The sequence below is a fragment of the Melanerpes formicivorus genome, unplaced genomic scaffold (genome assembly GCF_026170545.1).
Source record: "Melanerpes formicivorus ecotype bairdi unplaced genomic scaffold, bMelFor1.0.p_v2 SCAF_28, whole genome shotgun sequence".
NCBI lineage: Eukaryota > Metazoa > Chordata > Aves > Piciformes > Picidae > Melanerpes > Melanerpes formicivorus.
In genome coordinates this window covers 3,827,449-3,850,969 of record NW_027142380.1, presented here as the reverse complement: position 1 = coordinate 3,850,969, position 23,521 = coordinate 3,827,449, and the positions used below count along the sequence as shown (strand labels likewise).

Here is a 23,521-nt window from a genome sequence, read left to right as displayed (position 1 = left end):
TAGCATTTCCTGTTGAAGTATAGAACAGAAACTGTACAAAAAGCAATGTTTAATCAAGTGTTATCAAGACAGCTTCTCTTCTGCATAGTGATAAGCTAGCTAAGTGTACATACCACATAAGAAGTGTTACAACAGTAAATTCCTGACTGTCACATATAGACAACTATTCAAGGGTTCTTAAAATGTTTAGAAAAAATCCTACTTCCTCACATGTTATGGATAGATTGAGGCAGGTTTGTGGCTGCAGTTCCAGCCAGAATCCCCAAGAACTCGCAATATCCCACTAACATTATGGTAATATCTAAACCCTGCAAAGTATCTTTAAAGCATAAAAGATGACACAGTTCTAACTTGCAGTCTAACATCACAATATTCTATTTATAGCATGTGACTCATCTCACCAGAAATAATTAAATATTGTAAACAGAACTTGGATTTAAGGGGGGAGGAAAAATAACAAGAAGAAAACGAGGGCCAGTCACTGCAGATAATCTTACAAGTAGCATCCTTTCACACTGCATGCTTTTCAAGCTGTGTCATAAAATCTCTACAATTTTCTTGAACAGTTCAATGCATGTTTAAATTCTCTCTGTAATTGTTTTACAATAACCAGTCCACAAATCCTTAAAACACTCAGTGTAAATAGTCAATTAAAATGCTATGAAATGAAGAGGAGATTTATCTGATTACAGATTGTGAATAGCGATGCAGAATGTCAAAAAAGAAGCATGGCACTTTGTACTGCTACCTTAAAATATTTATTTCAATCCATTAAAAATTCTCACAGTGTATTTGCAGGCAGCCAAGGACTATAGAGTCCTCTAAGCATCTTTGACATGATTTAACACAATAAAAATCAACTCAATTGAGCACCTCCCAAGACTGAATAAAAACAAATTTAAATTTGAAATGAGATGCTGTCTCTTACTTGTATTTACAACTTAATATTGGAATAAGTTTCACCAAGGCTTTAATTATTTATTGAACCTGCTGCTGGGAAAATTCTAGACCTTGGGTCTATATGATAAAGATGCTTCTAGTAAGCCCTCCTGGCCTGATCCTGGAATTCACTGCTCAACACTGCCCAGCACACTCAATTAGAACAACAGGTTCATTGCACAGCTCTCAGCAATAGTAACTTGCATTAATAACAATTAATATAACCAAATCTCAAGGCTTCTGTTGAATTCCCTCGAGGTTCATAGAGTCTCTTCCCATCTCCCCAGGATATATTAACTCTTCAAGTTAAACTGTTGTCAGACGACATGATACAGAAAAGAATTTGCTCCCACCTGCTCCCCTGATAGATTGCTACAGTCACCAAGTCATCTGGAGCGTCTTCTAAAGATGCCTACCAAGAACCAACTATCTGCATTCCCACAGAAAATTCAGTAGTTGCTGTACTAAGGCCAGTAGAGTCTAAAAACTGTATGACTGGTGCCATGCTACATCACCATGCAGCCATCATCAGTTCTGACTTGTGATACCTCTGCATCCCTCAACTAACCTCAACCTACGATGAAGTAACTGCCTCCTCTGCATATCCCTACATGACTATCATCAGGACCACCTCATCCAAAAGAGCTTAGTTAGGTACAGAGTGTAATCAGAAACTTCTTCGGGATTCTCAGAAGCACTACATACAAATAGTAAGAACAAATCACTGGCAGACTGTATGTATGCTGTAAGGGAGGAAAAGATCTCTTTTTAGTCAAGGTTCAACAATCTTGCTCAGTTGCAATTGATTAGGTTGAGCTCAAGATTCAAGTGACAAAGGTTCTGTCCTGCTCCTATACCTTGTGGCCAGTTAGCTATGAACTATGGTGACAGTACTAGCAAAGTGCTTCAAACAGGCAGTACCAAGGGACTCACCTCTTGAAAGATGTAATGTACAAAACTAAAAAAGGGTGTGCATATGTAACAGAAAAAACAAGATGCTTAAGCTTGGGCTGAATACCTTATTAAACACAAACAATTTAAAATTGTTTGACCACAACTCTCCACACTTATTTTCCATTCTGAGATGCTGTAATTTCCTTCGAATTTTTGGCATTACACATACCTCAAAATGATTTCATGAGCCAATGTAAAAATCTAAGACACTTTCACCCCAACCACTTTGAAAGGATTTCACACATTAACAACTACTACTGTAAATCATCATGATCTCTGTTAAGAATAGATAGGTTCTTTCTCTCTCTCCAAGATAGCCTTGGAGGTGGTGGTTTGGTGTTTTGGGGTTTTATTTAAAACAAGATAACTGGCAGCAAACAGAAATTTACTGTGGGGAGAGTCAGAGTGTCTCAGGGAGTGAGGAAGGGTTAAGTCCCCAGTCCCTTTAGGTGTCATTGTTTCTACTCAGAGCTGCCCTACTCTTCCAGCAGAGTGAAAAAAGATCTATTTTGAGATCATCTTCACAACAATAATGGGCTAGATTTTTTTTTTAATCAAACCAAATTCAATGCAAGTGAGCAAAAATCTCCTGAAAGAAATTAACTTCATTGCCCACATTTCAAGCACTAATTACAAAGTCTGACGTTAAGAATCATTTCTTCAGATCAGATAGTAGACACATCAACCTCCTTTTGAGACGTCTCCCAAGGTGAACTGTGTGATGTGAGCACGTTAGCTGTGTCTGCTGGCACATGCTCCCAGTATCAAACAAGATTGAAAGATGCACTTCAGCAAAGTTCCATTTCAAAAAATGTAAGAAAAGGCCGAGATCGTCTGACACCGTTTTAGAATGCATTCACAGATTACAATGCATCATGCTCTGCTACACTCGCTGCATCACAGCAAAAGCTGTGTGGCAGGGGAATAACACCTTGAGCTGGTTCACAAGCAGTCAGTAATTAAGTGAGTGTATGAGCTAAAAGACTGTCATGTGAACTACATGTGGAAATAACGGAATTGCTTCTAACATGCTCTTACATTGGTAGTATTGCTCATCACTAGAAGCCAAAGCATATAAAGTCAAAGTAAATTGTAAAGGGTACTTTAGAGTAAACGTTTCCCCACAGTTATAGATGCCCCTTTCTTATTTCTACCTGTTAGGGATTTTTTCCATACCAAAAGCAAGCCAAGTTCATTGTTCCATCCCTTATTCCCACAGTTCTAATTTCCACATTGAAGCTCATCATGCACTATAACTACCTCAAGAAGCAACATGTAGGAAAGCATTCAGTGAGCTTCTCACATTGGTTAAGGTCTGTGACAATCCCAGTAGGAATGACTGCATATTACGGAGTAGCAGAATAGAGAACATGTAAAAGCAGTGAAAAAGAAACAGGGAAATGTGAGACACAAACATTTGGAGTTTGGGAAGCCCAAATTCTGTTTCTAGCTCTTCAGTGTGAGCTTGGTTACGTCAAGCAGGGTTAGACTGGGAAAAAAAAAAAAGTGTTTGAGACTGTGAACTAATTTTAGTTTCCTGATCCCTACGTGGAACTAGCATCACTGACAGGTATTAAGGACTCATCAAGCTTCACAACCACCAGCATGCTGAGAGAGGAGCTGCCTGATCAGCAAATAAGAAATGCCAGCAACAAAAGGTGTGTCTGAAATCCTGCCTCTCTCCACAGCTTGCAAATATCTTGAAATTACAGAGTTAGGTCCTTTAGTCCTTTAAAAGAGTAACAGGCATCGTTCTTTTCCTTCAAAGCAATGAAAGGAGAAGCTAGCAATGTTAAGCCATTTTTTAACACAGTGTTGTAACAACAGGAACTCTCACTCCTAATTCAGGAGACCCGGACTCTACTGCCTGTGAGCCCTAAATCCATCTCTTGCCACCAGGCAGGCTGATGAGGAAGCTGCTCCCACTAGAAGAAATGGCATGTGGGAAAGAAAACAACTACAACCTGCAACCCAGTGTGTACACTGGCCAGTGGGAGCCTGACATGAAAGGTGACAACTGTTAAACAGAGAAAACAGTTCTTGGTTTTGCACCCAATTCTAGTAAGTGGGCTGTAAAGTCAAGCTCTCTCCTTCATTCCCTCTCTAGGCCATGAATATTTAATTCTTTTATGCAAACTGGAAGAGTTGCAATGCAAGGTTAAATTAGCCTAAATAACCTTGAAACCCTTTTGTGAAGTTAGGCCTCTGAGTCAACTCCCAATCCATAGAGAAAGAACTTTCTTACACAACGAGTTCTTTTGTTAGCCAGATTTAAAATACTGTGTGGTACCACAACCAAAACCTTGGTTAGAGTTGATTTGGCAAAATTTATACCTTTGGTTCACCTTTCTGTATTAAGGTCCATGGTTTATGTAGTCCAATCATTTTAGTAAATGTTTGTTCCTGAGTTTTGAATGCAAAATTCTTCTTGGGAAAAGGAATAATTTGTAGTATTCTCCAAACTTTAGTTGATGACACAACATATACACATGCTGACATGCTTTGCTGCTCACCTAGTTCTTTAACTGCAGGTTTTATCAATACTACCTTTTCTTTTGCTCTGTTTTGCAGTAGTCTGAGCTCCCTCCAGACCAGCTACAGGTCCACACTAAGTCAGTGTCTCATTCATATGTCATAAAGTGACCAAAATAAATAGACTTCTGGAAGCCTCAAAGAGCTACCGAGTTTCACTTTTAACTCTCCAAGTGCTTTGTGAACTTCCTTCAACTCATAACCCTACAAATTGTTCACATGGTTGGAGTCAGTGCAGAGAAGCTGTCTCTCGGTGGTCAGTCTATGCAAAAACAGTTTCATGATCTCTCTCCAGACAGAAGGAGGAGGGGAAGAAAAGAAAAAAGTATTTTTCACCCTCTTAGGTAATCTTTAAAATCTATAAACCTTAGATGCATGCAATTCAAGAGGTAGAAATATGAAAGAATATTTGAAAATCCTCAGTAAAATCTTTACTAGGGTAGCTTGTATGCTTCTTGCTATAAATGCTGGTTTAGTACTTGAATGATTTGCCTGTTCAGAAAAATGAATATCCAACTGCTAGCCTGGACCTCAGCAATGAAGTGATAAAGTGATTTTTCAAATGGCTAAGAACTTACACGTACACTTAGAAGATGACAAAATGGAACCCACAGTTCTGAATGCCACAGCATAGCTGTCTATTACATCTGTCTCACAGGTCAGTGGCCACTGACTGGTTCTAGCAATTGACTTATTTTTTTTCCTGTGATTTTATAAACACTGGGAATTCTACAATAAACAGGCATTTTGATTCAGCCTCAGCACCTCCCCTGCCTAACTAGCCCATACCACCTTGCTTTAAGCTTCCTTTGCTGTTTGAAGTTCACAAGTGCTGAAATGGATCATCTCCCTCGTAGATTTTGCCTTCTGTGATTGTAAACCACATTTACAAACTCAGTCATCCATTTCTAACAGCATCAAGTAAATGACCCAGGTCTATCTGATCAAGTATTTAGAAGAAGGAGGCCTATCCTGTGGCACTTCTCAGAAAGCTCAATGGAACCGAGCTAGTGCCAAGGAAGTTTTAGAACATTTCTCTGCTACAAAACAATTGTTAAACTGGAAAAATAAACACTAACAAAAAAGTGAACATCACAAATCAGACTCCTCACTGTTTTTTTTTCCACTCCCTGTTACAAAGTTACCAATAATCTAGAGCTTCCATTCAGCATCTGCTTACAAACTCAAGTAACATTGTTACTCTTGAAACAAACTGGGCTGTTAATGGGCTTTTGCTAATCACAGGTGAAAGGTCACTCTCATTTAGCAGTACACTAAGAAATAAACAGAACACAGTGACATGACAGGGGAAGAAATCAGTGTTCAAATATTGACATGGATTATATTAAGGACCAAAACATTTCAGCTCAAGATATATCAGTCCTGGTCACACAGCTTCCTTCGCACTATTTATAGTAAAAAAGAAAAAAAAAAAGGAAAGAAAGGAAAAAAAAATCCAGCTAGAAATACAGCAAAGGCAATAAGTAACCTATGCCCTACCTTGCAGTTTTGAGATTATATGTTAATTTAATAATAATACTAATACCACTGACAAATTGAAAGTCCCAAATCCAAAAAATTGATGTTTCCCTTCTCATTCCCATGCACGCCCTCTAAATAGTTACGATCAGGAAAACTTCTCGGTGCACTTTTCTTCAGGAATGAATTGCACTCACCTTCTCGGCAAAGTCGCATTGCATCTCGGTTTCTTCCATATTCCTTGAAACTTTCTTCTAATGCTGTTCCTAAAACCAGAAAGTAACAAGATCTCGATCTATGCATAAACTGAGAGTTGGGCTGACCCCGCTCCGCTACTGACCTGTAGCCTTTCTTCTAAGGGAACAGACCACCACATCAGGGATATGCGCTCCCACCGCTGCGGCAGTAAATACAGCTTCAGACGGACCGAGACCTGCCGTCCCGTCCCAGAGAGGGGAGCCGGTGCTGCCCGAGCCGCTGTCAGGGGCGAGGGATGCCTCACCTGAAGCTAGAGCTCCCCGCGCCCGAGCCCAGGCGGAATCGAGGGCAGGAGGTGCCGGCCTCCGGCGACTGGCTCAGACCTCCCCGCACCATGTCCCGGATTACAGGAACTGGGGCAAGCACTGCCCGCTCCGCGCCGCATCCGACTCCCCGGCCGGGGGGCGCCGCCACCTCGGCAACCGCGTACCGGACAACGAACTCGGCCGCGACGTTGGGGGGGGGTGGTGGCGGTGGAAATGGACCCAACCGCCACCCCGGACGTAGGACGCCCCCGTGCCGGGCACCCTGCCGTGTTGTATCGGCGTCCCATGGTCCCTCCCTCGGCGGGGCCGTGAGCAGGGCACCCCCAGCCCCGAGGGAGTGGGGGCCGGGCCGGTAGAGACGGAAGGGGGGGAAAGGAGGGGGAGGGCCGCCGCTCACCGTCGTTCCCGTGAAGTTTAGCAGCATCGACCCAATGGCTCCAGGGCTGCCCCAGCATCGCCTCGGGGCTGGGCAGGGACCTGCGCTCCCCGACAGCCGCCATTGCCGCTGCGGTGGCGGCGGGGCCGGCGCCGCTCCCGCCTCCTCCGCCTCCGCCTCCTTCGCCGTGGCGGGGCCGCCGCTGCCGCTGCCTGGCCGCCGCCGCGCTGCGCTGCTCCCTTCTGACGTCACCCGCGGCCCGGACCGACATTCTTTCCGCTGCTAGAATGTAACGAGAACAAGTCATCGGGCGGTTAAGGTGGCGCCGCGATTTTAAGGAAGCGCCGCGGCGCTGTCAGCCCGCCCGCCCGCTGGCTCTCCCTCCTCCCCGCGGGCAACCTGCGGCCCTGCGCCGCCGACCACTCACCTCTGTGGCAGCCCGGGGGGCAGGAACCGGGTGCCCATTATTGTAGGGGGAAGCACTCCCTTCCTCTTCACCGTGTAGGTGAGGCTCGTTTGTGTATTTGCGCTAACAAAGCAGCGGAAGGGAGCGAGGATGGGGGGGGCGGGTGTGAGGGGGTAAGAGCAGGACTACGCCGCTCGCCAGGCGTTCCCCAGCTCCATGGATTGCCTTTCTCTCTCTCTCTCTCTCCCTCGGCACCACAGCCCCGCGACCCTACAAAAACAACGGCCGCATCACAACCCCGCCTGGCACCCGCTGCCCCGGGAAGGCCGGGGGGGGTGGACCAGCGACGCGACGCTGAGGGGAGGAGCCGAATTTGCGCGCCCCGCCCCTTCTGGCCGGTCCACCTTAAACCCGGAGCCTCCTTAAAGGCATCGGCGAGCAGGAAACTCGCTCCGAGCGGGCGGCGTCGCTTCGGCGAAGGCGGGGGGGGGGGGAAGGCGCCACCCGCTCGGAGCGAGTTTCCTGCTCGCTGTTGCCTTCGCTATACTCCTAACCTGTCTCTCGGGGTGGCTGGGGGGGTGTCTCGTCATTACTATTGCTCGTTGCTTTTAAAACAACAGCCTTTTTATTTTTCCTAAACTTTGGGATGAGGTTCAGCGGTGTTAAAAGCTAGGATTAAAGGATGCTCTCCTGCCTGCAAACTCTTAGTAACAAAGTTTAAACTTTGCAAAATCAAGTTCTTTGATTAAAATAAAAAAATAAGCTATGTGGGTTTGGAATACATTTCTTACGCAGTATTATCTCCCATCAACCAATATATACTAGCATTAATATCAATCTCTCGGCCCACGATCTTGCGAGTATTTCTAGCCACACTTGATGCCACCTTCAGTGACAGGCCAAAAAAGTATATAAAGCTGATCTGCTTCTCCCTTATAGATGCTCAGCCCACTCGTGGGACTCATGCCCTCAGTGGAACTGCTCATGGACCCCAGAGATCTATTCACAAAACTAGACAGCAGAAATCAAAACTGTAAATAAATTTGTTTAGACTCTGCAGTCCCAGTCCTGCAGAGCTGTATTTACATGCAGGCTTAGCAAAGGCTTTGCTACTTCTGTTTAAAGTGTGGAACTATGCAAGCTATAGATGCTTCTTTCCACATTTATGCCTATAAAAGATGTATAAATACAAGCTCATCAGACAATTGTCATACGGGAGGGGATAGGGTGTAATTATAATAGTTTCAGTGTTACACCCAGCTGATAACTTATGTCACGCTCATTAGGTATCTGGTAAAATTGTAGATCCAATACAGAAGAGCTAGTGGGACTTATCTCTCCTCTTGATCAGTGCAAGTCTAACTTAACTAAAGGCAAATACCAGGAGATTTAGACAAAGAGAACAACAATGACTTCTACTGCAGCATCTGTGATGGGATTAATCAGCAATGGGTAGCAACTTCTTGAGCTGGGCCCTGATCTTTCTGGCAGCTACATTTGCTCTTTACTGCAGCTTCCCAAAACAGTGAAATAACCATTCATCTTAGTCTGAGTGCGAGTGAAGGTGTTTATGGAACCACAGTCTAAAGACAGATGCTGAAAGGGAGGGCATTATTGTTTGATTCACTATCAAACAGTATTCTTTATAGCATAAAAAATGACATATAAAAACTAAGAACATCACTGCAAGAAAAATGTGTAGTAAGGTGCAAAACACTTTCTCAACAGAACTCAAGCTCTTTTGCAGTATAACAGTCTGACAGGGAAAAAAACCCCACAATCCACGACAGATCTTTTTCAAGCTTAGTTCAAGCACTCCATAAAATGGAGTCCAACATAACACCTGTAGCTGAATTCAGACTCCAGACATAGGATAAGGCAACTTACGGACAGAATAACTTTCTCTGTGTCAAACATTCTGGTTATTACTATAAACATCACTCATAGAGCTCTCCTTTGTTCTGCAGAAAGCTGTCAGAAAGCTGCTCAGCTGCAGTTTGACAAAGACACCTCAATACATCCAAGTATCCATCAAATTCATAGAGGCTTTTTCTATTACTTATTTTACATAGAGCATCAAGCAAATACAGTGATGGGTGACCAGAGAGCCACAGAGCACCATCATCTACCTTTTAATAGTGACAGATTTTTACCCCAGCATATCAATTTAATGTTCACGCATCACATGATTCTTTTTCAAAAACATTACTGATGTATGTATGCCAAAGTACACAAAAGTAAAATGGCTCAATTTGGCAAAATTACACTGATTAGCTAACTACTTTAACAAGCCACTATATTATCAACTTTTCAGTTTCTGATGCTGACACTCATCAAGTTACTCAAAAGCGCCTCTTGCTTTAAAAGTGCCAGCCAAAGAGGTCAGGCACACACCACTGCTATTTCATACAACTCTGATAATCCTCTTTCTTGCTCTTTGTTGTTTGTTTTTTTTCTCTTTCAAACTGCTTGTTGCATTTTTTACCCCTCCCTCTTTCACACCTTTTCTTTTTTTCCCCTCTACATACCCACTCAAGATCTAATTATGTAGTCCGGGCCCGAGGCTGTCCTTTAGGAAACCTTCTTCTGCTAGTAAAACATTTTCCCACTATGTTGTGAATACACCAGGACTCCAGCAGAGGGAGGAAAGCAACAGCAGGAAGATTCACCTCTCCAATGCACAACACTGATTAGTCAGAGAACAGGAATATGGGCAGATTAAAAACTAATTTTACAAGGATTGGAGGTGGAGAAAATTTCTTTCCCTGCAAAGTCAATAGGCTGAATATGTGTTTAGGTTTATTTTAAGCATGCAAGTACAACTCTCCCAAGTTGTTTCCATAGTGCTATATATGGCTACATTGATGATTTTAAGGGAAAATAGGGAAAATCCTGAAAATGCATCCTGTTAGAAGGAGATCAGAGTTGAGAACATATTGACAAGCCACAGATTTTGAACAGAGGTGACTATTACGAATCAGAGATATCTTGATTAGCAGTGCAGTCATCCGATGATCCCTTGGGGAATCAGCAGAGAGACGTGGATACTTTTGGGGGCAGTTTGGTCCCCCCTGGTCCAAAGGACTTTTTGAAGAAGCCCTTCTCCTCCCACTGACCACAGAAGCACTCAAGAATGACCATGGACATAAATTAAGCACTGCAAATAATGTAGAATGAATATGATCAGGACTGCACAGAACACTCAGGTGTGCCAAGCACTGTCCAGAAGCCAGTGCACCTTTAAGAGAAAAAACAAAGGGTCCCAGAAATGCTACTAGTTCAAAGGGCTTGAATGAGGCAATAAAATACCCCAAGAAGTAGCAGTGTGTGAAAAATCAGACTGCTCACCTGTGTGGATGTGAACCACTATTCAGGGAAGGGACAAGCAAAGAGGAATTAAGCACAGGTAGAAAGTGGAGAACGAAAAATGAAAGGCAAGAAAACAGCAGAAGATAGTAGAAGATGGAGAGAAACCAGCCAGATAACAGGGTGAAGAAAGCATAAATAACCAAACAAAAAATGTAGCAGCCTCCAAAAGGCATCAAGAAGAGGAAAAAACATACAAAAAAAATTCAAAACCTCACAACTTTAAAGCTCACTAAATAGATTAACATATTGAATATGTTTGGTAGTACTACAGCATGCAACTGCTCAGAAGTGCCAAGGGTGGTTATTTTGTGGCATGATGCTGCAGGTGTTTTCACCTGTACTGGCAGGTTTCATTCTTTCACTAGGTGGTCTGGGAAAGCCATTCAAACTGGGAACACCTACTTCAGCTGCTCAGTTAGAATCTGTAAGACAGCCCCCGTACAGGAGCTGAGATGTAACTCTGAACTGGAATGAAAACGGAAGGATGAATCTGCTGCTGAACTCTCTTAAGAACAGAAGTACAATGACACAATTCACCAAGGATTTTCCACAATGGAAGCGAAAGGATGCAACAACTGAAGCGCAAAGGCAGAGACAGGGAGGGAGAACCTACAAGGATGTCACTTTATCAGTGCTCAGAAGAAAGAAAAATAGTGAATTCATTAAAAAGTCTGTCAAGGAAAAGATCTGAGTGGTATCACAGCATTAAAGGAAATCAACTAAAGTTATTTTTAGCTAGAAGAGAAGGAATGATCAAGAAGGGCTCAAAAACTAAGAACAAATATAATTAGCAAAGACTTGGTAGATGTGATTCAGGATGAAATTGTAACTCCAGTAGTTGACATGCTGAAGTGAAGTCCTGACCCTCCTATCAGGTCCTGCTGACAGCAGTGGAACTGTGAGTACATTTTGTGCATTTCAAAACATGTCTCCAATATGAGAAGTATGAGAATGTAATAGGGCAAGCAGGGAAGAGATAAAAAGTTTGCATGTATCAGGTCATCCAGCTGATGAGAGAACTATTGGGCCATAACAAACCAGACCATTTCATTTCAGCCCCACCACAGAAAAATATTAATGCATTAAGACAAACGCATTATGGTAATCTGTAGCTTGCTCTCACCTCCAGTGAAATCAAGCAACTTGTGCCTTTATAACTCCCCTTATAACTATACACACGACTAGGCATTCTGACATCACAGAATAATAATCATGAGCAGCACACAATAAAAAAAATCATACAATCAACCATGCCAGTCTATCATCCTTTTTTTTCCCCCAGATCCTGGGAACAGGTTGATGTGTATAATTTTATTTATGAGTAACACTTCAAAGGGGGAGTTGGAGATGCTCATAAGTGCTGGAAGGTAGCACTTTACATACTGGAATATGAAATTATTGTGTGTAACTACTATAAACCACCTGTATCAAGGAAAAAAATAATACTGTTAAGATTAGCAGACTAACTTAAAGTACCATTTTCTGAGGAGGGATGGGGAAATGGAGGGTAATAAATGTAAACCTGCAAAGGATTCTGCATTAGGATAAGAATTCAATAGATGTTTATCCAAACATCACAATGACTGCACTGAAGATAGTACACTTTTACACCCAAATTATAAGCCAGTGTCACTGCCATGTGTTAGCAAAATACACAGTATCTAGAAAAACATTTCAGCCACTTCTTTCTTAGCTATCAAATATGTCTTAAGTGCAAGTCAAATTTCTGCAAGGATTGATGGCTTGGAGATCTAAAGCAGAGTAAGGAGCATAAGAAACATAGGAACACAGATATTTTTGCCTTTTTGGATATCACTAAACATGGTCAATCTTTGAAGAGAATCTTGCAATGAAAACACTGAAGAGCTACATGAAGTTTTCAAGTGTTAAACAGGTAAAACTATGCAAAGTCCATCCAGTTAATTACTATTAAATCAAACTAATGTTTATTAATTTTATATAAGGTATTGAAATCACCTTTTGAATTTGGAAATGCTAAAACAACATTGGCGACCTAACTATGCAGATGAATTATTTCCATCAGAGGAATCAGAAATGGGTATGACCTTTTAAGTTCTCATTTACACACAGAGAATACAATATTGCAATTTGGAATTATTAAAATGTGCAGCTATTCAGGCCAGCTGTAACACAACATTAGTGCTGACTTCCCACTTATTGACACCAAAGCACTTAATGGGCACAGTCTGACATCAGTGATCTTCTAGTGGAACCTAACTACCATACAAGGTTTCACAACCCTTCCTGGTTTCTTGCCAGCTTGGCTACGTTGCTCCATGGCAATTCATTGAGGCAGAAGACTCTGGCACAAGACTCAAGAGTTCCTTGAGACCACAATTATGCCTACCTATGATGCAAAGCTGCCCAAGTCCTCATACCCTCAGAAGTCTGACATGCTGATTAACATCAAATTGAGGAACCTGAGAACCCTGGCACAAGGAAATTTAAGTTTATGCCGTTCTTCTCACATTTGATTACTGTTTGCTGCACTGATGACACAAAGTTAGTAATAAAACACTATACAAATTGGATACAGACAGGTGTATGGGACTTGATAGGATGCATGCAAAGGTGCTAAGAGAGCTAGCGTGAAAGCTCATGGATGTGGACCATGAGACTGCTCACACACTGGCTAAATTATTGTGTTCAAAGGGTGGTAGTAGCTCAATATCAAACTGGCAATCAGATACAAATGGAGTTTCCTGTGGGTCAATACTGTGCTCAGTCTTACTCAGTATCTTTTAAAATTATCTGGATGATGGGAGTAAATTTGTCCTCATGAAGTCTGCAGATGATACAAAACTTGGAAGACAAATAGATACACCTGAAAGAAGTGTCACTATGTACAGAGACTGTGGCAGGCTGGAAGACTGGGCCAGTTCAAGAGACACATTACAAAACTGGACAGGGTCCAACAGAGGGCCAGCAAAGTGATAGAAGGGAAAACTTACAGAAGAAATAAGAAGGAATTGTTCTGCCTAGAGAGAAGGATCAGGTTGGTTGTAATCACAGTTTTCCAATAAATAAAAGGTAATTATAGAGGAGATGGAGGTAATTTCTTCACAAGAAACACAAGGCAAGAGGCAACAGGCATAAGCTGCTTCAGAAATTCTGTTGGATACATGAAAAAAATATTCACTGTCTGAACAATTAAACACTGGAACAGGTTGCCCAGAGAAGCGGTGGACTTTTCCTTGCAGGAAATATTTAACACTTGGCTTGACCAGGCCTCAGATAACCTGCTTTCAACAGAAGGTTGGTCAGATGATGTCCAGAGATTTCTTCAAATTTAGAACTTCCTATGACTATGTGAAAACCTGATAGATGTTGTGACCCTTATTTAGTGACAAGGAGCAAGGAAGTAGATAGTAAGGCAAAATTTTGCAACCCCAGGTACTCTGGGTTCACTGATATAGCTGCTGGAAAATCCACTTCTCAGGCTGCTGGAAAATTCAGGGAAGCATTTTGTTACAGAAACTTCAGATATTAGAGCTTCCAATATTACACACTGCAGGAGCCACATCATGACAAATGTTCCTGGCTTTTCTTGAGCCGAGGTTAACTCTACCACTGCAATAAGTTCTGCAGACCAGCTCCATGCTAACTGAAATGGCCCTTGCTGCTGTAAGCTATTTTAAAGCACATTAAAGGTGATTTGCACAGCAAATACTAGCTATGCAGGCCATAACAGACTGGATTCTTCAAGTCTGTGCCTAAGAAAAATGCAGTCTTAGAGCAAAGTCTTTTCTTTTGTGACTTCAAGCAAAAAATGTGGAATGCATGTGATTATAAAGAACAGAGATGAACATAAGGGAAAAAGAGAAAGGACCAGATATTGTTTCAATGTATTAGCAGCACCTGATAAAATAATCTGCACTAGCACCTTTTTAGCCAAAAGTTTCCATCTATTGTCATCATTTTCTCTTTGTCCTAACATTCTGCCAGGTGCACTAGTCATGAAGAATTACCCCACTGTGCCAGGCAACTGTACAGTCTTTGCCTCAGTTCACAATTCTACTTTCTGAACTTGTCAGATAACAGAACTGATGCAGCTGGTAGGCCATGGCTTATACAGCAGAGCCTAACTGTCTTCAGATGCTTTCAAATATGACGGAAACACAGAAGTAGACAAAAATAATTATTCTTGGAAAATTTGTTCACTTCTAAAATGTAAAAAAATAATGTAAAACATTTACTGTCTATCACATCTTATTTGTACAAATCACCTCATATAAGTGACTGAGAGATATAACCCACCTTACTTTTACCTTTGTAAGTCTGACTGCTCCATGCATTGAACTCCTTTTAGGTTGATTGTAAGGTCACTTTATTTCCCACTGAAATATATATTAAACACCTGTGCTTCTTAAACTAAAAAAAAAGGACTCCCTGCTGCATCTGGTAACACTTCAGACTTGCTTTGCAACCCTGCTAATATCCTGTTCTCCACGCTTCTCACATCTAAAGTATGTGAATATTATGCTTAAGGAAAATATTTGGGTAAGTGTGTCACAATACCTTAAAAGTGTGGTGAATCGCTGGGTTGATTTATCAATTGATCTTCATCTGTTCAGATGTTGGAAGCTTTCTCTAACTTGTACCTGATTAATTCTGAAAGAAAACAAAAAGAGGACAGCAGTGAGACATTTGAAACCTTCTCTTTGGTTCACAACAGTAACTGTATCTGTTGAAAACCTAATCCAAAGAATTCTGTCAATTTTACAAATGCAGTTTCTGCAATGGATTCAAAATTGAAAGGTAAGCAGGGAGCTGTTATGTACTCTTATGTGCAGAGCAGCTCTTTAAATGGCAGCCTGACATTACCAGAAAGGTATGCATTGGATGAAATCTCAATCTTCAGCCCAGTTACTGCACTTAGATCGACTATTACTGACCAGATTTCCAAGCAGACGGTTCTGTCTGTGCCACAGGCTGGTAACACAACAATGCTGGATTTTCTGCAGAGGATTTTTCTAGAATTATAGCACAGCTCCAACAAGAGGGGCTCTTGGTACACACTCATTGACATTTTTACCACCATGTCATCGAGCGCAGATAGCTAAAACTGATCCCTCCCATAACCGTCCTTAGTGACTATTGCTGTACCCCTGGTGAAGAACTGAACAAAAATTAGAGAGATGTACAGACTGAGGCCTTTCCCACTAAAGGAACTTTTGTCATCTCAAGCACAGGTTTTTTAAACCCTTTCTTTCAATACTTATAAATGTACTGTTTATATAAATCAAATTTAAGCCTGGTTTGCTTTGGTGTAGCATAAATCAATGTCTAATCAGTTAAAGCTAAGTCAAAGCCCTGTTAAAACTTCAAAAACCCCAAACCATACATTTTAACCATCCTTGTGCACAGGTTATAGTAAAGATTCAATAACTGATTTTTTAAAGTGCTCTGAAATTAAACTGGTCAGTTGTTTTCATCTACCTAAAAGTCATGAAGACAGATAAAAAAGTAAGCCAGTCTAGCACTGGGACCAGATGACACTTCAGAGAAAACTATTTTTTTCCCTCTCAAGGATTAAAGTCCAGACAAGAGGAATGCAGTCCAAGAGGGCATCCATGCCATCCCACAGGCTTGCAGAACAAACCTTTTCCTGGCTTCTATAGCTCCTCTGGGAAGCTGCCTGCGAACTGAGTTCATGTCTTTAAACCTTTCTTATGCACTGAGAATAGCAGCCCTTTGTTGTTTTTCCTCCTAACCTCCAGCTTACTAGCTGAGACTATCTTGTCTGAGAACACCTACAGATATATTTACTCTTTCTAAGTTTTACTCTGCTCAGTGATATACTTAATCCTAAGAAGCACATCCAAGCTTAACCATATTGTAGTTACTCCATAACATCCGAAGTTTTCTTGTCTTCAGTGGACAACACTTGAGAGCAAGTCCAGCATAATTTTTTCTCTCTTCCCTGCAATTATTTTGCTGCTTAATGCTTTATGCTTAATAAAAATTTCTGCACTAGTCAAAGTCTCAGAAAACATTGTTATTTCCTTCTTACACATACAAATCTCAGTGAACACTAAAGTGGAAAATTTTCTTTTCAGCTCTTGTTGCTGCAAGACTGGGAAAGGCAATGCAGTGTTTGTCAGAAATCTTTTTTCTCCTTCATTTGTTTAGGAGAGGAGACTGACTTCATACAATTCCCTTCACAGGGATCCCAAACATTTCAAGCATATGACCTCCATGCTTTGGAAGTAACTTAATCCTTCATCTCCACCCCAATTTCTTTAGGGGATATGAAAGCTCTGCATGCAAAGTGCTCTTTCCTTTATCCTGACATAAATGTTGTTTGTTATATAAAACACAAGTGAATTGCTTCATGCAAAAATGAAAACAAGAACTACCTAGACAATAGAAAACTTCTCCAAAGACTCACAAATCTAGAGATGGGGCAAGAAGTGTTAGGTACAAAAAGTGGACCAAATGAGGGTGAAGGAAGGATCAGCAAAAAATTTATTCCTGTACAGAAGAGATCAGAGCATACTATGTCACCACCTGTGAATTTTGCTGTAGGGATTACATCTGGAGTTGAGTTTGAAGGAAGTCAAGAGAATAAGTTTCAAAGGAGTAAAGTGACAGCTTAATGACCCTTTAAAGAGAACTCTTTCTGTGGATAATGGGTGCAAAAACCAGGAATGACTCTTGTTGAGAATTTACAGCAGGTCAATTACAACCACAACTGTCAGCAAAGAGTAATGCAAGGAACCGATGGGATGATTGAGGATAAGCCAGGAGGAGGCTCCTTCTCCAGAGGGTAAGTGCTCTCACATCATGGAAAAGGGAGAGCTAGATCTAAGATGGAAAGATGACAAAAACAGTCAAAGCAGCAATTCAAGAAAATGGAACAAGGCTTGCATTTCAAACCAGCTTACAGCAGAGAACTTAGAGCTATGTCACTTTTGATGCCTGACTATCAAAGAAACTTGGATGCAATTGCTGTTTGATACTTTGAGGAGTTACTGTTACACATAATAGGAAACCACAGCCCGGCAGGGCAAAAGCTACATGCCAGTTAAAATGCAATAAAGGTACAGTTACAATGACTAATGTGTACTATCCATGTAAGGGGAAACATATTTACATGAAAACTATAATTGCAGATCAATTTGTTAGAATAAAGGAAATGTAAAGGTATGTGATAAAACCATTCCTAACTTTTGAAAGTATCAAGACTAATGCCTCAACTACCCAAACTCCTTTAACTTTTCAGCTGTCAGAAACAAGCACCAAAGCACGTGCCTAGATTTCAGAACATTCTTTCTCCTTTGTTGTCTACTAAATACCTACATTTAAGATAAAATACTACATTGACATTTATATAAGCAAAGATTTGGACATGCTAGGTATAACCACCCCAATACCAGTCTTCATTTAGATGCTTTGTCTATGGGGATGACCTACTGAGGTCTTTATACTACCCCTTGCAAAGATGGTTGCAGGAGGTATATGTGTTGGAAGAGCATGAGCTGGCCAGCAGAAGGCCAGGGGCTGCTGTTGTGGCCAGCTAGTAACACAAGGGTAAATCACAGCAATTTTCATTTGTGCTGGAGACTGATACAGGACCCACCACCACCATCCCTGGAGGTGTTCAAGAGGGGATTGGACGTGGTACTTGGTGCCTTGGTTTAGTCATAAGGTCTGTGGTGATGGGTTGGACTTGGTGATCTTTGAGGTCTCTTCCGACCTTGGTGATTCTGCGATTCTGTAATCTCAACAGGCCAAAGATGGTATAAAAATTGTAAGCTCTGCCAATTACATCAATTACACCAATTACATCCCTCCTATTCTGTTTGGGAGACACAATTCTTTACATCCTCACAGATTAAGAAATAAATGCCAGCTACATGCTCCAAACAGAGATTAGATACCAAGAAGTAGATACCAAAGTTCTACAAATACCAATTACAAAATTGCAGCATCTGAAGATTTCAAACAGTTTCTGTGTACACTAACATAAACTATTTCTCAGAACTACCTCAATATTTACTATTATCTATGCAAATACAAATGCATCAGAACATTCACTGCAAAATATAATCAGGATGAAAGTCACTTTACAACTGTTTCAAACATGCATTGGTATCTTCCTATATAATTAGAAGGCCCAAACAACTAAAATCTTAGTTAATGAAGAAGTAACAACAACTTTGAGCTAATTCTAAATAACTTTATAAAAATTGCCCAAAAAATTATGCACAGCAAAGTGCATTTGAGGGGTTTTAATTATGACTACTGTCATTTGCCTTAAGGGCAAGGAAATGCCCCCCAAACCAGGTTACCACTAATTTTACCTTCATCTTCCAACAATTTCTCTTTTAATTTGAAGTTTTCTCTAGCAGTAAGACTAACAGAGCCATAAAGAAGCGTTTGCATACTGCCTTTCAACTGTTTAAGCACAACCACATAAAGCACAGAGCAGACAGGTTAAATAAAAAAGGACTTGGTTTCAGAAATAATGAAAAATATTCTGTAACTGAGTATCTTGTCTTGTCTTATATTTCAAAAACACCTGCATCTTGCAGCATGATTTACACCACCATCTGAAAGTTCAATCCATAAACCACATTAGCTTACTGCATCTAAGATAAATAAGGACAGTGGAAATGATATTTAGGCATTTCTTTTAGAATGGTATTTATATACAACTGTAGAGCAGAAAAACCTATGTTCTGTGGTCTGTGCCGAAAGAATATTTCATACGAAGTACAACTTGCATTACATCAGAAACACAAACAACTAAAGACTAGTAGCAAGCAGTAAGATACTGGGCATTAGGATTTTCCATTTCAAATATTAAATAAAATCCTGATTAGTTCATTTCATAGAATTACTCAGTTTGGAAGGGACCCCCAAAGGTCACAGTATCACAGTATCACCAAGGTCATCTAGTCCAAGCCCCTCTGCAGTAGGCAGGGGCATCCTCAACTAGATCAGGTCGCCCAGAGCCCTGACAAGCCTCACCTTGAGTATCTTCAAGGATAGAGACTCAACCACCTCTCTGGGCAACCTGTTCCAGTGCTCAACCACCCTCAGCATAAAGAACTTTTTCCTAACATCTAATCTAAAGCTACTCTTCTCTAATTTAAAACCACTGCCCCTCATCCTATCACTTTGTAAATAGTCCCTCTCCGGCCTTCTTGCAGGCCCCCTTCAGGTACTGGAAGGCTTCTACTAGGTCTCCCTGGAGCCTTCTCTTCTCCAGGATGAACAACCCCAGCTCCCTCAGCCTGCCCTAGTAGCAGAGGTGCTCCAGCCCCCTGATCATTTTCATGGCCCTCCTCTGGACCCACTCCATCATGTCCATGACCTTCCCGTCTTGAGGGCTCCAGAGCTGGGTGCAGTACTCCAGGTGCAGTCTTACCAGAGCAGAGTGGCAGAATCACCTCACTCGATCTGCTGGCCACACATCTTTTGGTGCAGCCCAGGATGTGATTTGCCTTCCGGGCTGCAAGCGCGCACGGTCTGCTCATGCCCAGCTTCTCGTCCACCAGCACCCCCAACAGGGTGCGTGAAGTAAAACAGTAATGTTAAAAAGAATATACAATTGTATCATATAAACATACTTTTCAAGACTGTAAGGCACAGCTAATCAAGACAATGCAGAGTACATGATTAACATGATTTGCAAGACTTATTACTGAGCCTCTCTGTTAAAGGTAATATTATTCAAACTACACCGTCACGGTTATTGCAGATTAAAGATTTCAAATTAGCTCCTCATGTATATCATTATTGTGAGTGGTTGTATTTTATCTGTCTAATTTTAAATTACTGCAGGCAGATGAAAGTCATCTTAAAATCTGACTCATAATTTAGGTACCATACCACTAACCTTAACAGAGATGCTGCTTCTTACACAGGTACAACACTATTCTCAATGTAAACAAAGGACACCGCCATGCACCCCAGGCTAAGGATGTCAGCATTTTTCAAACACCTTTCTGACTGTTCCATTTTATGGTGATGCAATATGACCTACATTTTCAATGGCCAAAGAGAGACAGAGAGATAGAAAGGGAGGAGACAGAGAAAAAGATAGACAGACCTTTGCTGTCTTTATCCTCCATTAGCTACAGCTTTAACTCTCCCTCACAAGGATGGTAATGGGTAGGAATAAAAGCAGAATAACCTTATGGCAATTTCTGAACAAGAAGCTGATAGATAGCCTAGCATAAGAAATTGCAAGATTTTTTTTTCTGCAATCCTGTGAACAAGTACATAGTAATACCCTCAATAGGAAAGAACAGCAGAATCAATAATTTTATAATCAGTTGCCAGTACCAAGCTGTCTCTAGTACAGATGCTTATTTCACCTCCTCATATTTTGTATCATGTTACTACCACTTCATTTCTATGTATTCCCTTTAGATCTCAAAGTAAAACACAAAAGAATAGACATATTATCATCATTTTTACAGACAGAAATTGAGGAAGGAGGAGTGATTTGTCCACAGTCACCTATCAGGCCCAACGCAGGGCTAGGAACAGGAAGCATCACTCTTCATTATTGCTACACTCTGCAATCTATTAGGGACTCTGATACCTGTCATCCTAATACATAATCTTGACATAATACCAAAATTATCTCTACCTTGTCTTTCTTGCACATGAATTTCACAGAGAAAACTGCACTGGATTACTGCTGACTCTCAGAAAGCTTTCCCTCACAAATGATATGCCACATTTCTCAGACTGGCTCTGAAAATGCACTTGACTCTGAATTTCAAAACTTGGCATAAAACACCAGTGGTATTTTTCATGACAAACATGGAAAAATAAAGATCTAATTAGAGCTTTGGTTGATTTTTCATTCTTCTGCAACTAAGACACCTTTCCTCTCAAAAATCAGCAGTTTTCCACAGTTACACTAGTACATTAAGAAATTAAAAGCTTGTTGCTAGGATTCTATTAAGCAAAGAACAAGATCTTCTGATTTGCAGTTATTCATTTTTAGTGCAAAAAGATGTCCTACCACATAGTTGCCAAGTGCTTATATGATCACAGCCTCTTCAGTAATGCTGGTAGTTAATACAACAGTAAATAATTTTCTTATTATTGAAACTGAAGGCCCAAATGTGATCTTAAGTATATCTCTGTAAATCCAGAATGACTCCAGTGCTTTTCCAAGAGTTTCTTGGGATCTGCACATATGTAAACAAGACTGTAATTCAGCATTGTCTGGGAAACCAGAGGACAACCAAATCTACAGATTATTTCCTGTTTTTTTTGAATTGTATTTATTACAACAAGTAGCTTTCTTATCAAGCAGTATTCACCTCATGAATTGAAATCATGCCCACACAGCAAGCACTGAAAAATTGTTGTTCCTTTGCTAGAGTGCTGTGGCCTTTTTAACTGCAACTTTACATCAAATTGTTCAGTAGCGGTAAGTTTGGAAGGCAAACAAACAAAGAAAGGAAGATCTTATCCTGCTTTAAAGAGAAGAGACAGAACAGAGAATCAAAAGGCAGACTGCTAACAGGTATGAAGGAATTGCCTCTAAGATTATAGGAAGGAGTTTTGAAATTAAGAGAGGATGGACACTGCAAAGGTAGGGAGAGAGTGGAAAACACAACACCTTAAGCAAAATTAACTACTTCTCTAACAACATGCCCTCACCAGACTGTGAAGAAATCCTCACTTGTTAAAATGAGATTACACTCACACATTTCCTCCACTCCTATTACCCCTGGTTGTACCTTGCTCCATCTATTTCTCTCTTCAAAACTGAATGTAGTGGGAAATTGGTATTTCTCCCATTATAAACAAATTTATTTCTGTTAATGTAGGATAAGGTCTTGCCAATATAAAAGAATCTCTTCACTACTTGTCAACATTACTAAAGGTCTCTTTATGAATGTTTCACAGCAACATTTTCTGTTTCTCTTATTCTTTTGCCCTGTTTTCTCTTTCCTTCTTTCACAGTATCTCTGTTGCAATTCGGAAGAGGGAGAAGCTGAAGTGACAGGTTTATTGCTATCCAAAACCATAAAAATTCCAGCTAGAGAAGCCTACCGATGCAGACATTTGCAGGGCCCAAGCAAGCACCCCAGAAGGATCCTTCCCTTTGCCTACCAGTGACTGCCATCTAGAGTCAGAGGACACTGCCTCACATTCAACACAGTAGGACTGGTAACAAGGAGAGAAATGTTAGACTGATGAGAGAAATGGTAACCCAATTAAAAAAAAAACAGCCAAGAACTCACATTCTAGAAACTATCTTTAAAAAATTATTTGGGTCTCTTCTCTTAGCATGCCTCCTGAGTAATGAGCATTTGGCCCACATCTTCCCACTTCTGCTGGAAAACAGCAACTGCATTTGTTATAAGCACTAAAGTTGTGTACGTGACGAAAATACACATAAAATAGCACTGCTCTGCTTTTCAAGTAAATCCAGATTAGTTGCTAAAAATTATGGCAGGCCTTCCTAAGAAATGGAATACAACATTTCACAATCAGCTGAAGATGAAACAGGCACCTTGCAAAGACTACCTGTGCAAAAATGCTGGAAGTGTTTAAGACCAGGCTGGATGAGGCTCTGGCCAGCCTGATCTAGTGTGGGGTGTCCCTGCCCATGGCAGGGGGGTTGGAATCAGATGATCCTTGTGGTCCCTTCCAACCCTGACTGATACTATGATACAATGATAAAGCTTTACTTTTAATGACATTACTGATAGTAATGAGATGAAAAATGCCTTTCTAGTGGTGAGAAAATCAATTCACAAACTTTTCCTTGGTCATTGTAAGAAATATTAGTATATTTGGGCCAGTATGACTATGTCCTCAGTGCCTACAAAACACCACCACCACTTGTTATGCCCTGTAAATTTGACATATATTTATACACCATATATAACTCACAACTGCTTATTACACTCTATAAAAATCATGTATTTTTCTAACTGC

The 23,521-nt window shown here is 41.0% G+C and overlaps 1 protein-coding gene across 5 annotated transcripts in view; it reads right to left on the bottom strand.

Annotated features, from left to right (window-relative positions):
- The window catches only part of ATXN7 (ataxin 7), a 91,780-nt gene that overhangs the window by 56,799 nt on the left and 11,460 nt on the right, over nucleotides 1-23,521 (bottom strand). For 2 of the 5 annotated variants that reach the window (XM_068154263.1, XM_068154265.1), the window contains exons 2-4: nucleotides 15,119-15,211; nucleotides 6,826-7,086; nucleotides 6,102-6,170 (exon numbers count right to left, since the gene is read on the bottom strand). In XM_068154263.1, the coding sequence (XP_068010364.1) occupies nucleotides 6,102-6,170; nucleotides 6,826-7,075 (319 nt within the window). In that variant the 5' untranslated portion in view covers nucleotides 7,076-7,086; nucleotides 15,119-15,211. Of the gene's footprint in view, nucleotides 1-6,101; nucleotides 6,171-6,825; nucleotides 7,087-7,231; nucleotides 7,527-15,118; nucleotides 15,212-23,521 lie in introns of those variants that run through there. The other 3 variants (XM_068154266.1, XM_068154264.1, XM_068154267.1) reach the window with 3 other exon arrangements.